Consider the following 14,646-nt stretch of genomic DNA (forward strand, 5'->3'; position numbering starts at 1 on the left):
CCCAGAAGAATTTGACGCTGTGCGACCCAATGATGGAGACTTTCTTCAGGGAAAATGGCTGACAGAAATACTGGGACGGAAGCAAACGTCAGTGATTATAACGTCATGACAAATCATGCAAAAATGTAAGGTTGACAGGAATATGTTACTTAATGTAGAGACAAACGAATATGCATATTTATAATCATTAAGTTAATTTACGAAAATCGCGATTTAGCAAGCTAGCTGACTAGCTTTATGGGTGTATTGACATGAGTCTGAAATTGTAATTCTGGTTCTTAGGGACTCCTGAAACAACCAGCAAACCAGGGTGTCATCTTGTGAAACAATGGATGTAATAATCTAGCTAGTGTAGAGAAATGCTATTTCTTATGCAGGTCACCAACCTATTGCTAATACATGGCTACAACTCACAGTAAAGCCTGCGGGGTCCCCTACAGGATAGCTCCCGCATTACACACTTACTGCCAAACTAGCGCACACACATAATCTCCTCTCTAGCCGAACATTGTGTGCCCGAAGAGGATTCCACGATGACGGACAGACAACTGAGCCAATGGCGGAAGACTACAGACTACACCCAGCCTGAACCAATCCAAAGATCCGATCTTCTAGAATCAACCTACTTTCTGTGCCATATATTAGGGCTGTGCTGATTGTTAACGGCCTCTTTTCCTGCTGTTCTGTGCGAGCTAACTGGGAGAGCCGTAATTACGCTGTACTCGATATCTTCACTCTGAATAAACTGTCGCTTGTCATACAATTTACCACTTTGTCTGAATCGATCCTTGACCGGCTCACCCATCTACATATCTAATTACTAACACTAGCTAAAGCATTTACTGCAAATTGAATGTACAATTTTGTAAACTGGCCTTGCTGATATTTTCCATGCATTGCAGATAGATGAAATAATGTAGATAGCTATGTTCTTGCTTATTGTGCAGTGGAGTATAAAAATACCTGTATGCCCTATGGATGTGTAGCTAGCTATCTAGCCGATCTGTGTATGGACACAAACGTTTGGTATACAATATTAGTTCAGAACCTAGCCATGAACCTCAGCTATCATAGCCAGTTGTGTCAACATCAAAACAGTCTGAATGACATTAATGAAGCCTATGGATTGAGTAGAATATAATATAACTTTGTGCCAAGGATGCAAGTCGTATACATGTAGTTAATACCATGCATGAGATGCCACATCGTAGCTTGTACATTTAATATATTCACTGAAAATGTACTCTACCTTGGCAAATAAAGGTGCAGTTCAGGTATGAATGTCTGATTATTTTTGTCATATCCAATACCAGGAGTATCAAATTCCAGTCTTTGAATGATTACAATTATACACTTCAACAGTGTTGAAATCTTGGTCCTTGGTTCATCTCAATATCTAATGCCCTTCATCTGTATTGATCTGATAAACACAGGATAGGTGTAGTATTTCATCAAATGAGAGACTTCATTTCAACCAGTAGAGAATGTGAAACGCTTTATTGACAGTTTATTATCCAAGTGTTATAAATACATGCATTATAAATATTATAATTGTAATATTATAAATACAAGTTCAATCTGTACTTCACTGCACATCTGTTGTGCATTATAAAAACAGAGGAAGAAAGAGGTGGTGGCGAGAGAGGTGTAAAAGACAGAAAGGGAAAGAGGTAAGAACATAGGAGCAGGGAAGGCAGCATATGATTACTGAATCACAGTGCTACCCAAATATTCTCTCAGTTGATCACAATTACATAATAGTGTTTCATCGGCCCGAAGCTTATCTTAAAAGCGGGTGAGGGCGATGATGGGACTGGGGGGTTGGCATCCTCTTTCACATCAAAACATATCTGCAGACAAGAGACAGATGGAGAGAGAGAGCATGTTTAAGCCTGGTTTTATTTTGTATTATTACATTGTTAGTCATCATAATAATCATGAGGTGAAATGCAAAACTGACCTTGGATCATTAACTCTGGGACTACTGCATCTTTTTAATAATACTTCCTGTTGACCTGACCATGTGACCTCTCACCACTGATCATGCTGTGCCCTATATGTAGCCAGTTCAGATGCAGGAGGGGTTCACTGACACAGCAGATATAACCTAGAGGATTTAGGCAGAAGAGGAGAGCGGGATGAAGTGAAGAAGAGAGACTTATTGAGAAAATAAGGTAGTTAAAGAGAGTGTACAACAGGAATCTGTGTGTGCACAAAAATGTGCACCCCTTTGAGTTCCCAGGACCAGGACTGAGAACCACTGCTCTTCATTGGGACCTCTTAATATGTAGACAGGCTTTCATACTGTAACTCTCTTTATCTGAGGACAGAAAAACTCACAAGAAACAGACTTTATTATAGTCAAATTACACCGGTCTGAATATTGTTACTATTATCTCCATCCTCACTTCTAGGGAAAGGAACTACACAAAAGTACCTGCCCTATCCAGAATAGCCTATTCTCTCACCTTGACAGTTGGGGCTGCTATCCTTTTACCCTTCTCCATGGCGTTAGCTGCCTACCTCTACGAATGCATTTGGAGTTTGTATTTTTACAGTGTACACTGTAGCTAGTTAGCTAATAATACTTTTTTTTTTTTCGTTTTTTTTTTTTTTTAAATGAATAGGTTATCCCAGCCATGTGGACAATTGGAAACAGGGCAGCAAAGTTTGTTTGTCACCAGAGCGTTTTAAATCAAATCAAATATCAAATCAAATTTTATTTGTCACATACACATGGTTAGCAGATGTTAATGCGAGTGTAGCGAAATGCTTGTGCTTCTAGTTCCGACAATGCAGTGATAACCAACAAGTAATCTAACTAACAATTCCAAAACTACTGTCTTATACACAGTGTAAGGGGATAAGGAATATGTACATAAGGATATATGAATGAGTGATGGTACAGAGCAGCATACAGTAGATGGTATCGAGTACAGTATATACATATGAGATGAGTATGTAGACAAAGTAAACAAAGTGGCATAGTTAAAGTGGCTAGTGACATAAGGATGCAGTCGATGATCTAGAGTACAGTATATACGTATGCATATGAGATGAATAATGTAGGGTAAGTAACATTATATAAGGTAGCATTGTTTAAAGTGGCTAGTGATATATTTACATCATTTCCCATCAATTCCCATTATTAAAGTGGCTGGAGTTGGGTCAGTGTCAATGACAGTGTGTTGGCAGCAGCCACTCAATGTTAGTGGTGGCTGTTTAACAGTCTGATGGCCTTGAGATAGAAGCTGTTTTTCAGTCTCTCGGTCCCAGCTTTGATGCACCTGTACTGACCTCGCCTTCTGGATGATAGCGGGGTGAACAGGCAGTGGTTCGGGTGGTTGATGTCCTTGATGATCTTTATGGCCTTCCTGTAACATCGGGTGGTGTAGGTGTCCTGGAGGGCAGGTAGTTTGCCCCCGGTGATGCGTTGTGCAGACCTCACTACCCTCTGGAGAGCCTTACGGTTGAGGGCGGAGCAGTTGCCGTACCAGGCGGTGATACAGCCCGCCAGGATGCTCTCGATTGTGCATCTGTAGAAGTTTGTGAGTGCTTTTGGTGACAAGCCAAATTTCTTCAGCCTCCTGAGGTTGAAGAGGCGCTGCTGCGCCTTCTTCACGACACTGTCAGTGTGAGTGGACCAATTCAGTTTGTCTGTGATGTGTATACCGAGGAACTTAAAACTTGCTACCCTCTCCACTACTGTTCCATCGATGTGGATAGGGGGGTGTAGAGGATATTACTATTGAACTATGTACCCATTTAATAACAAGACCTTCAAACAAACTTGCTATGCTGAATTCTTGACTCACAATCGAGAAGGCTGCCATATGCTGCCAGCACGCCCGCAAGCGAGTTACAATGGGCGGCCTAAGCATCACTCGCCAATTTACCACTATCTAGTGTACATGCGCCTCGATGTCCGCGTCCCTGTGAAAATCGAATTAGCATAATGCAAAATCCGTCCATTTAAAGTAGAGATCTGTTATCCTCCATCTATGTCGCATCTGCGGTGAAAGTTGACAGCGGTAAAGCGGTTTTAGTCAGGCCATGAGACATCCCGAAAATCGGTCTTCTCACAAAATCGTATGTAGCGTCCAAACGGTTTGGCCTACAAACTATTATGGAAAGAATAACTTACGTTAGATATTTCTGGGGGGACTAGCTGTTGTTCCATGTGGTTAATCTATTTTTCAATGCGTTTGTATGGCTAATAGCAGTAAAGCTAAATAAAATACATATTGACATTGATTACAACAGAATGTTTCTCGAATTTGGGAAGACTTACAATGTAGCTAGCTAGTGGCTAATACTAGCTAATGTTGCCAACAATGACTCGTTATATGTTGCTGTCTCCTCATGCATGTACCGTCAATATTTTGACATAGCAACGTTAGAGATTCGTTAACACACACTTGTATTGCACATACTCTGTTCTAGAAGTGTATAAATGTAAAACATATTCAGGTAAATTAATAATTAAATAAATTAGGTTGATTTGTGCAAAACCAAAACGCATCATGGTACTTGTAGTAAATTTTAAGCCAAATAAACAACTAATTAATCAAAATCTGACTGTAATAGGCATAGTTACTTGACACAATAAGATAATAAATCTTGCTTGGTATTCGTTAAATTATTATGTGTCCTGGTTTGGACTCATATCAAAAGATGAACGCAACTAGCACAGTTTAGAAAACTATATGTACCACAACCCATGGAAAACTACGTTTCGCCACAGACGCTCAACAGAGTCAGGGCAGCAGCAGTGAGACTTCCGGTTTTCAGATTTTACCTTCAAATTAAAAGTCTGCCTTAAAACGCTATGTGTATGATACAAAATCAATAATTTTTGCAGCTTTTCAAGGTGCATAATGTTAAAATGATGCGACATTTTTTTTTACTACATGGTGGGAAAAGCTCAAGAGTATTACTACTTTGTATAAGATAAATAATTTTATAAGGTGGGGCACATTGAGAAATGGTTGGAGATTAAGTAAATGAATGTAAAGAACATATTAGCCTACTGGTAAAACATATATACAATGACAAGCTAAGAAAATAACTCGTTATTTTGATTGTATGAATCTTGTTAATTTACTGGTGTTATTGTTCAAGGATGCAATTTTGAAATGTAATGTTTAAGAAAGGTCTTACTGTATTTTTTGTTGTATTGCAAAAATAAATTGCACTGTACAGGAAAACAATGGATTGTATGTCCATAAAACCATCATCCAGCATACTCACCAGAGTCCCTATTATACCAAAAAAGGTCAGTTTGATTTTAAAAAATCTAGGTCATATCCAGTGTTGCTGGACTTTTACTGCGGTCAAACAGCTTAAAATGGAGCCACTGGACACTACGGTACAAATATAACACTGTACAGGCAAAACAATCAATTGTGTGTCTATAAAACCAGGATCCAGTCTACTCACTACAGTCCTTAGAATACAAATCAGGTGAGTTTGAAGAAGGTCAGGAAGTGTTGCTGGACTTTTACTGTGGTCAAACAGCTTAAAATGGAGCCACTGGACACTACGGTACAAATATAACACTGTACAGGCAAAACGATTGATTGTGTGTCCAGAAAACAAGGGTCCAGTCTATTCACTAGAATACCTTTTCCTAGTGAGCACAGAGCTATTTTATGAGGCAATTATATGTCACACAACCACAGAAACCTGAACTCACAAGTCCAAGATGAAAACATTTTGATGAATTGTGACCAGGGTAGGTTGAAGAAAAGCGCGGTTAAACTCTGTGATAACCGTTGATAGGCTATAGGCATAATTTGGGTGATACCTATAGCAGCATGATCTTACTAGGATACAGCCTCAAAAAATAAATGGTATTTGTCTAGCCAAAATGCTTGAAATGCTCCTCAAAGACAGATATAATAATTATCGTATAAAAGGTGAGAGAAAGCGATGTGAGTTATGAGTTTGCTAGATGAATGAAAAAAGACAATCCATTCAGAACAGCCTTACTGATGGAAGTTTTGTAATTCAATTATAATAATGTTGGTAATTTACAGGTAACACCCCATCTACTGGCCACATTGTTAACATTGTGTCTTTGAAGTAACTATTTTCTTTCCTAATCACCTGGTAATAGTTTAGATTTGGCACACACATTATAGGGAAAGCCAAGAGTGCAAGTCTGGTATGGAATGGCGATTATTTCACATTGGAAGCAAACAAAGAGAAAGCTAAATTAGTTCATGTATAGTTTCATCATTTAGATATAGTCCTGAATTCGTCAGTCAGCAGAGAGTTAAAGTGACAGTACAACAGTGTAGAAGTGTGATTTAGACTCAACGAGTGAGTTCATCGACCTCAGAGAAGGTGCTGATCAAATCAAATCAAATGTGACCAAGTCTTGCTGTCCTGGGTCTCATCCGTTTACTTGAAGGAAGAGGCTTGAGGAGGCGATTGGCTGTTTTGTGTTCTACACACTCTCGTGAGTATACTGGAGTGGGTGAAGTAGAAAGTTTTGCTGGGCATAGACCTCAGTCCCCATGAAATAACACCATCAACAGACCCTACTGGGTAATCCCAACCCCACTTTTACTTCGGCACCTAGAATAGTTTTCTAATGCAAATGTCATTTAATTATGAACATTGACTCATTGTTAATGTCTCAACAATTATTTTTCATTATCATTAATAAATTAAACATTTCTACTATTATGTGGGGAACTTTTATTTGGAAAATTACTGAAATTACATGACCCGGATGTACCTTTTTTAATGTTGCTGACGAAACGCTAGTCGCTCGTTCATGGAGAGAAAAAACAATCGCTTCCGTGTTGTTATCGGTTGTTATTCTGGCAAATACTAGTTTAGTACTTGAGTCAAAGCGGGATTGCTAGGCAGTTATTTGGTGGTTAAACCATTATGGTCTTGTAGGATCAATACATAGTGTAGTTTTATTCGCCAGAATGTCGTTGCTACAGGGCTCCAAGAAAAAGGACAAGCGTATTTTGTCCGGTACCTGCCCAGACCCGAAATGCCAGGCGAGGCTATTCTTCCCTGCTTACGGTTCGATTAGCATTGAATGCACAGAGTGTGGCCAACGCCACGAACAGAATAATCTTTTAAATGTGGAAGAAGTAACTGATCCAGACGTTGTGCTTCACAATTTGTTAAGAAATGCCTTACTCGGTGTCACTGGTGCACCGAAAAAGGGAACAGAGCTGGTGAAAGTGATGGGGCTTTCCAACTACCATTGCAAGCTCCTTTCTCCTATTCTCACAAGGTATGGAATGGATAAGCAGACGGGAAAAGCGAAACTGCTGCGGGAAATGAATCAAGGAGAAATGTTCGACTGTTCACTTCTAGGAGACAGGGCGTTTCTAATTGAACAGGAGCATGTATCTACGGTTGGCTATGGCAAGGACAGATCCGGGAGCCTGATATACCTTCACGACACTTTGGAGGAGATGAAGAAAGCAAACAGCAACAAAGAATGCCTCATTCCTGTTCATGTGGATGGAGATGGACATTGTCTTGTTCATGCTGTGTCCAGGGCCCTGGTAGGCAGAGAACTGTTCTGGCATGCCTTGAGAGAGAATTTGAAACAACATTTCAAACAAAACTTGGATCGCTACAAGGCACTCTTTCAGGATTTTATTGATGCAGCCGAATGGGAGGACATCATCAACGAATGTGACCCCCTGTTTATCCCACCGGAGGGTGTGCCACTGGGACTTCGGAACATTCACATATTCGGCTTGGCCAATGTGTTGCACCGCCCCATAATCTTGTTAGATTCACTGAGTGGAATGAGGAGCTCTGGGGATTACTCTGCAAGTTTTCTCCCTGGGCTTGTGCCGGAAGAGCAGTGCAAAGGAAAAGACGGGAAGTTTAACAAGCCTATATGCATCGCCTGGAGTAGCTCAGGGCGTAACCACTACATCCCCCTCGTCGGGATAAAGAACACCCTTCTCCCCAAGCTGCCACCCAGGCTTCTCCCCAAGGCATGGGGAGTGCCACAGGAGCTCATCAAGAAGTATATAAAGCTGGAACAAGATGGGAGCTGTGTCATCGGGGGAGACAGGAGCTTACAAGACAAGTATGTGATGAGACTGGTCAATGCCATGGAGGAGATCTTCATGGAGAAGCATGGAATCCACCCCTCCCTGGTGGCAGACGTGCATCAGTACGTTTACAGACGGACCGGTGTGATCGGCGTCCAACCCGAAGAGGTGACGGAGGCTGCCAGGAAATCAGTCATGGAAAACCGGCTACATCGCTGTCTGATCTGCAATGCACTCTCTGAGCTTCATGTTCTACCTGAGTGGCTGGCTCCAGGTGGTAAGCTTTACAACCTGGCTAAATCCACCCACGGGAAGCTCAGACCTGACAAGAACTACAGCTTCCCGCTGAACAAGGTTGTCTGCTGTTACGACCCTGAGAGGGACATCCTCATTCCTGACTACAAGCTGAGCTCTTTGAACACATGCAACTGGTGCCACGGCACCTCCGTGCGCCACATCCATGGCAACGGCTCTGTGGTGTATCTGGATGGAGACAGAACCAACACCCGTTCCCAGGGGGGCAAATGTGGCTGCGGCTTTAAGCACTACTGGGAGGGAAAGGAATACGACAATCTGCCAGAGGCTTTCCCCATCACTCTGGAGTGGGGTGGGCGGGTTGTGCGGGAGACTGTGTACTGGTTCCAGTATGAGGTTAATGTGGACCTGAACAGCAACGTGTATGATGTCGCCATGAAACTGGTCACCAAGCATTTCCCTGGGGAGTTTGGCAGTGAGCTCCTAGTGCAGAAAGTGGTGAACACCATTTTACATCACACTGCCAAGAAGAACCCAGACGAGTATAACCCAGTCTCCATTGACGGGGCGCATGCTCAGAGGCTCACAGACGTGGTGGAAACCCAGCAGGCTGTTGACACACAGCCACCGACTAAGATCATACTAACTGGGCAGAAATCAAAGACCATTCACAAAGAGGAGCTTACAGTGAGTAAGGCAGAGCGGAGCCTTCAGCAGAGCATCAGCGAGCAGGCCCTAGTGACCCAGAAGAGGAGGACGGATCGACTGAAGCAGGAGCAGAAGGGACAGGGCAGGCCACCCTCCCCAAGTGCTGCTCAGGAACATTCCTCCTCCCCAGCCACACCCACCAAATCCTCCTTCTCCCCCACTTCCAGCAAGGAGAAGAAAATCCGTGTCACCACTAGCGATGGGCGGCAGGCCATGCTCACTCTACAGGCTCAGACCACCTTCTCTGAGCTCCAGAGGAGCATTGCTAATGAGTTCACCATGCCTCCAGCCCAGCAATGTATCCGACATGGATTCCCACCCAAAGAACTTTTCCCTCCCAAGGATGGAGCAGAGAATGAACCGGTGGCTCTCCAACACGGGGACAGGGTGACTGTGGAGATCCTGAGAGGTCCAGAGGACCGCAAGGCATCCGCCCCAAGTGCTTCCAGTTCCCATTCAACCCTGCATTCCCTCTCTGTGAAGAGTGATGATCCATTGACTTCCAGCAGAATGAATACTAGCAGAGAGCTGCAGGACAACATTGACCTTGAGATGTCCTCCCTCTGTCTCCTAGCAACCTTAATGGGTAAGAAAGGGAAGGGTGCGGAAAGGTTTTAGTATTCAAGTCAATAGTTAGGCTGTCATTATTTACTACTACAAAAGAAAGACACGATCTCGCAACACGTAAGTGACAGAGGAGTTAAGCAGAACACTGCTGTGATGTCATTACAAAAAGTCAAAAATGACTTCCGGTAGATGGAGAACTTGTTTGTTGATTCACCTTTTTAGACTAGTTCCAGGCAATTAGTTATCTAGTCTTAGAAGCGTCATGCCTTAGATCATCCCTTCAGTAAATATAAGGCCAGCAACTGAATGTGATAGTAGCTTTACACAGCATAAGGGCATGCTGTTCTTGGATTGGTTACAAGAGGCAGGATGAATGACAAAGTGGCCTAATAGAGGTATTGAGTGACTGGGTGGGCTTGTCATGGATGGATGGATCAAGGCTCAATCTTTGTGGATAATGACTTTTTTTCCAGTTGAAATTATAATTATAATCTACTCCAAGTGCTTTCTGTGTAGCCTACATCACCAACATGGCATTCGGTATTCATTGAAACGCATGCAGCCTCAGGCAGAGAGAAGTTGCTAGATTTGGTATCCACCCCGCCCTACCCATTTTTTTTGTGATCAAGGGGGAAAATCGCTAGCTTATTTGCGCTAGTTGGCTGTACCTTCACCTAAACTCCAGTATTTCCTTCGTAGCTTGTTCTCCATCTTCTTTTTAAATAGGGAGACAATTTGTTTTCAGCCTTTTATTTCCATTACCAAAACTCGTTTTCTCATGTCTGTCTCTTGTCGAATCTCAATACATAAGAATCGTAATACATATCGTATCGGCAATTCACAACCCTACTATTTTTACTACAGAATTAGAATTTTGATCAAAAGCACACATTTCTCTGAGGAATTTAATTGTATTAATTTATTTTCATGTTTCACATGCTAATTGCAGTATGTTTTATTCATATTCAGGAGAAGATGTCTGGTCATATGCCAAAAAACTGCCTCACTTATTCCACCAAGGTGGAGTTTTCTACAACATTGTGAAGAAAGATATGGGTATGTAGTCATGTTTTCTGTTATAGGCTTTATCCTCTTAGCAATTTGTGTAACTTAAATGACAGCTACGGTATATTCAACTTTGCATCTAATATGTACTGATCTGTGTTTATGACCATCTATTATGTCTCTTGTCTCATCTGCAGGCCTGATGGATGGCAAGCACTGCACCCTCCCACACCTGACTGGAAAGACGTTTGTTTACAACGCAGCAGAGGAGCGTCTGGAGCTGTGTGTGGATGCAGCGGGACACTTTCCCATGGGTCCTGACGTGGAGGACCTCGTCAAGGAGGCCCTGGTGCAGCTCCGCTCTGAAGCTGCCTCCAGGAGTCGCGAGGGAAGCCCCTCTCACAGCCTGCTGAGGCTCGGGAGTGGAGGTGTGGTGCGCAAGAAGGAGCAGCTCCAAAGTGTCAACGCCTTCCAGGGTAAGGGCCACTCCCTGGGCAGCGCCCCAGGCGGCTCTCCCCCTGAACACAAGCCCATCACCAGGCAGCACAGCAGCGGGGTGGACCTGAGCGCCAGCGCCTCCAAGGGACCTGACCTGTCTGACATCTCAGAGGACGCGACCAAGGAGTTGGTGCGCATGGCTCCCGGTTTTGTCACCATGAAAGACAGCCGACACCTGGACCCTAGTATGATCGAAGAACAGAGGAAAAAACTACAGGAGATGGTCTCATCCATCCAGGCCTCCATGGACAGGCACCTGAGGGAGCAGAGCAATGCAGGGGCAGGCATTGGGGGCCCTGCAGAGAGGACAAGTGGGGCTAAGATGAGTGCTTCCCAATCTGCCCCAGGGGCAGGCGTAAAGGAGGCCTCTTCTATGGACGTATCTACTGCTGGTGCTCATGGCACATCAGTGGAGGCAGGGAACAAGCCTGATGGAAAGGATGCAGGGTCAGAGGAGCTGGAGGAAATGGATAGCCAGGATGCAGAGCATACCAACGCCCTAGAGCCAATGGATCATTCCTGATTGGAAAAGGGCCTGGTCCTATACTTTTCTCAGTCATGATCATTCACCCCTCTATCTGGTTGGCATTAGTGTGGGAATGCTTCAGGTTGTATCCAAGCTTTGGTATTCATTGTGTTTTGTTGTCTTTTACTGCATGATTGACAAGAGGTTGACTGTTTCTGCCTCTGGTGACAGTCTAATGCTATTATACAGAAACATGCACCGAGACCCAAGGAGCAACGCTGCTTCCTGTGTGTGAAATACATCCATGTACATGTCCTCCATGTCTTAAAGGTCCAATGCAGCTGTTTTTATCTGAATATCAAATCATTTCTAGTTAACGATTTCTAGTTAACAATACCTTACTAACCATGTTTCCATTCACAGTTTTTATGTGAGTAAAGTCATACTGCATAAAAAAAATTATAATAATCACAATCGTTGTGGTGGAAATAGGAGGTTTCCGGTACAATTTTGTAAATGCCACAGATAATTTGTTCTTTCGACATGGTGGGATTTTTTTGTGTCGGTAAAATGAGTTATGCCAGAAATGGCGGTGGAAACGCCTTTATTCGTAAATATTGATATAATAACCGTCATATCAAAGTAAATTTGGAGTCATGCGATGACATGGTGTGTGGTCCTCGACTCCTCCCGCTACAACTCGGGAAATGATGCAGTTTATCAGGCTATGGATGAAATAAGTTACGATGAACTTCACAGGGTGGTGAAAGTGCACAGTGATGAGCTTGACCTTCCTTTCCAATAAATGTAGAGGGTCTTATTCTGGTGACATGATGATCGATGCTTGACTGCCGTTTGACAAATAAAAATATTCTCTCTCTCATTCATAATAAGCACATCATGTAGACCAACCGACACGCAGATCCTACCTGCACTGCATCTGCGAGCTGTTGGCTAGCGCGCACATACCAAGACCAGAGTAGGCACGTTTGCTATTTAAAGCAACAGTTAGTTTTGTCACAATCTGTAGAGTTGAAAATGCGATGGAAACACATTGAACGTTTTGAATTTTTATTCGGTACATGAAAACATAAGCAACAAAGTACATGTTGTGTGCACTACATCACTCACTGACCTTTATCCGCAACAAGTCAGTTTGGTGGAAACACCACTGGTGGGAAAATACGCAGATTTTCTTTATGCAGATTTTTAGAATATTTTCATGAAAATCTGTCGCCATTTGGATGGAAACCTAGCTACTGTGATTGTTTTCAAATAAAATGGTCAACAAAAATCGCTTCTTAGGAATTTCGCAAGCAATATTTTTGCAAGGACTGTTGGAGTGGGGAAGGGGAAAACTATCTGTTATTGGCAGAGAGATATGAAACTCTTTCTCATTGGTCTATTAACTAATTTACCACCTGGTGATTTCACCAGGCAGGCCAAAACACCATCCCACCAAATCACTCTGACGTTTTAGGTGGTCTTTTCAAACAGCTCATATCCTAAAGGGGCATTATCATTTTCACAATTTCACAAGATTATTCCAACCTCATAGTGTGGGATTGTATATAAAACAGAGGAAAATGTTGGACTGCACTGGGCCATTAAGACAAGAGGGAGTTGAAGAGCTTGAGTTAAGATCCTATCCCACACCAGCATTGTAATGACCGCAAACATCCGCTTCAGCAAAGTGCACACTGTAAAGGCACTAGCCCTCAAACATGATAACCTACCATCACATTTATTGCTTTACCAACATACTTGCTTTACCAACACATTGCTTTAAAACAACAGTGAAATATTCCAAATTAAGTTTCTTTTCTGGAACGTTGCTCCCTATATGAAGGTTTGCTGTCTTAATTCTTGAAGGAAGGAGATGCGTGCCCTTATGATAAGTAACAAAAATCAACATTTGTTGTTGAAAAACCTTGTGAAAAAGCTTTTTTAGTTTGGATTTGTTTTTGGAAAATTGTATAAGAATTTAAAGATGGTTTAAAATGTAATTTAGATTAATGCCATTTTAAGTGAAGCACTGTTCTGAAAATAACTCAGTTTATTGGTGGAAATTGGTGAATTTATTTTTGCTGGTTTGTAGTGATTGAGGATAATGCCTGTTGATTCTTTTGGGTTCAAGGTTCATGCTACTTACTGGTTTGAAGTTATTTATGCTACTTTTCATATTTCTCATGAAACCCAAATGAGTGGCCCAAGTTAAGTGTGCTGTACAAGTGCTGAACTACTTGATGTGGAACTGTATTCTATTGGAAGGCCCAGCATAACGGCAGGGTAGCCTAGTGGTCAGAGCGTTGGCCTAGTAACCGGAAGGTTGCAAGTTCATACCCCCGAGCTGACAAGGTACAAATCTGTCGTTCTGCCCCTGAACAGGCAGTTAACCCACTGTTCCTAGGCCGTCATTGAAAATAAGAATTTGTTCTTAACTTTTTGGACTTTAGTGTATGATTGAATGCAGTGCGGGATATTTTTTCGAAATACATCTCTAAAATAAGACTTGATTTGTGAATTTCTTTACCATATACAGTGCCTTTGGAAAGTATTCAGACCCCTTGACTTTTTCCACAATTTTTTTATCTCCTCAATCTACACACAATACCTATAATGACAAAGCAAAACTGGCTTTTAGAAATGTATGAAGATAAAAAAATATATATATATCACATTTACATAAGTATTCAGACCTTTTACTCAGTACTTTGTTGAATCACCTTTGGTAGTGATTACAGCCTCGAGTCTTCTTGGGTATGACGCTACAAGCTTGCCACATCTGTATTTGGGGAGTTTCTCCCATTCTTCTCTGCAGATCCTCTCAAGCTCTATCAGGTTTGATGGGGAGCGTTGCTGCACAGCTATTTTCAGGTCTCTCCAGAGATGTTCGATCAGGTTCAAGTCCGGGCTCTGGCTGAGCCACTCAAGGACTTTCAGAGACTTGTCCTGAAGCCTCTCCTGTATTGTCTTCACTGTGTGTTTAGGGTTGTTGTCTTGTTGGAAGGTGAACCTTCGCCCCAGTCTGAGGTCCTGAGCACTCTGGAGCAGGTTTTCATCAAGGATCTCTCTGTACTTTGCTCCGTTCATCTTTGCCTCGAT

General features: G+C 42.5%; 1 protein-coding gene and 2 long non-coding RNA genes across 3 annotated transcripts; 2 read left to right on the top strand and 1 right to left on the bottom strand.

Annotated features, from left to right (window-relative positions):
- Positions 1 to 28: 28 nt before the first annotated feature.
- On the top strand, positions 29 to 1,277 carry LOC135565683 (uncharacterized). The gene is made up of 2 exons (XR_010461781.1): positions 29 to 125; positions 283 to 1,277. It is a non-coding gene; the product is annotated as an uncharacterized LOC135565683 (long non-coding RNA).
- A 201-nt stretch (positions 1,278 to 1,478) lies between these two features.
- LOC135565684 (uncharacterized) lies at positions 1,479 to 3,275 on the bottom strand. The gene is made up of 2 exons (XR_010461782.1): positions 1,961 to 3,275; positions 1,479 to 1,850 (listed from the first exon to the last, which is right to left on the bottom strand). It is a non-coding gene; the product is annotated as an uncharacterized LOC135565684 (long non-coding RNA).
- A 3,494-nt stretch (positions 3,276 to 6,769) lies between these two features.
- On the top strand, positions 6,770 to 14,052 carry LOC115114370 (deubiquitinating protein VCPIP1). Its single transcript, XM_029642560.2, has 3 exons — positions 6,770 to 9,591; positions 10,542 to 10,628; positions 10,775 to 14,052. Exons 1-3 carry the CDS (start codon positions 6,945 to 6,947, stop codon positions 11,596 to 11,598), a joined length of 3,558 nt encoding a protein of 1,185 aa, XP_029498420.1. The 5' UTR covers positions 6,770 to 6,944; the 3' UTR covers positions 11,599 to 14,052.
- The last annotated feature ends 594 nt before the right edge of the window (positions 14,053 to 14,646 follow it).

Source organism: Oncorhynchus nerka, linkage group LG9b (assembly GCF_034236695.1).
Source record: "Oncorhynchus nerka isolate Pitt River linkage group LG9b, Oner_Uvic_2.0, whole genome shotgun sequence".
Taxonomy (NCBI): domain Eukaryota; kingdom Metazoa; phylum Chordata; class Actinopteri; order Salmoniformes; family Salmonidae; genus Oncorhynchus; species Oncorhynchus nerka.

Coding starts and splice junctions, on each gene's coding strand:
- LOC115114370 (XM_029642560.2), top strand. CDS start 6,945: ATGTCGTTGCTACAGGGCTCCAAGAAAAAGGACAAGCGTATTTTGTCC. Junction 9,592..10,541: donor TCTCCTAGCAACCTTAATGG/GTAAGAAAGGGA, acceptor ATTCATATTCAG/GAGAAGATGTCTGGTCATAT. Junction 10,629..10,774: donor CATTGTGAAGAAAGATATGG/GTATGTAGTCAT, acceptor TCTCATCTGCAG/GCCTGATGGATGGCAAGCAC.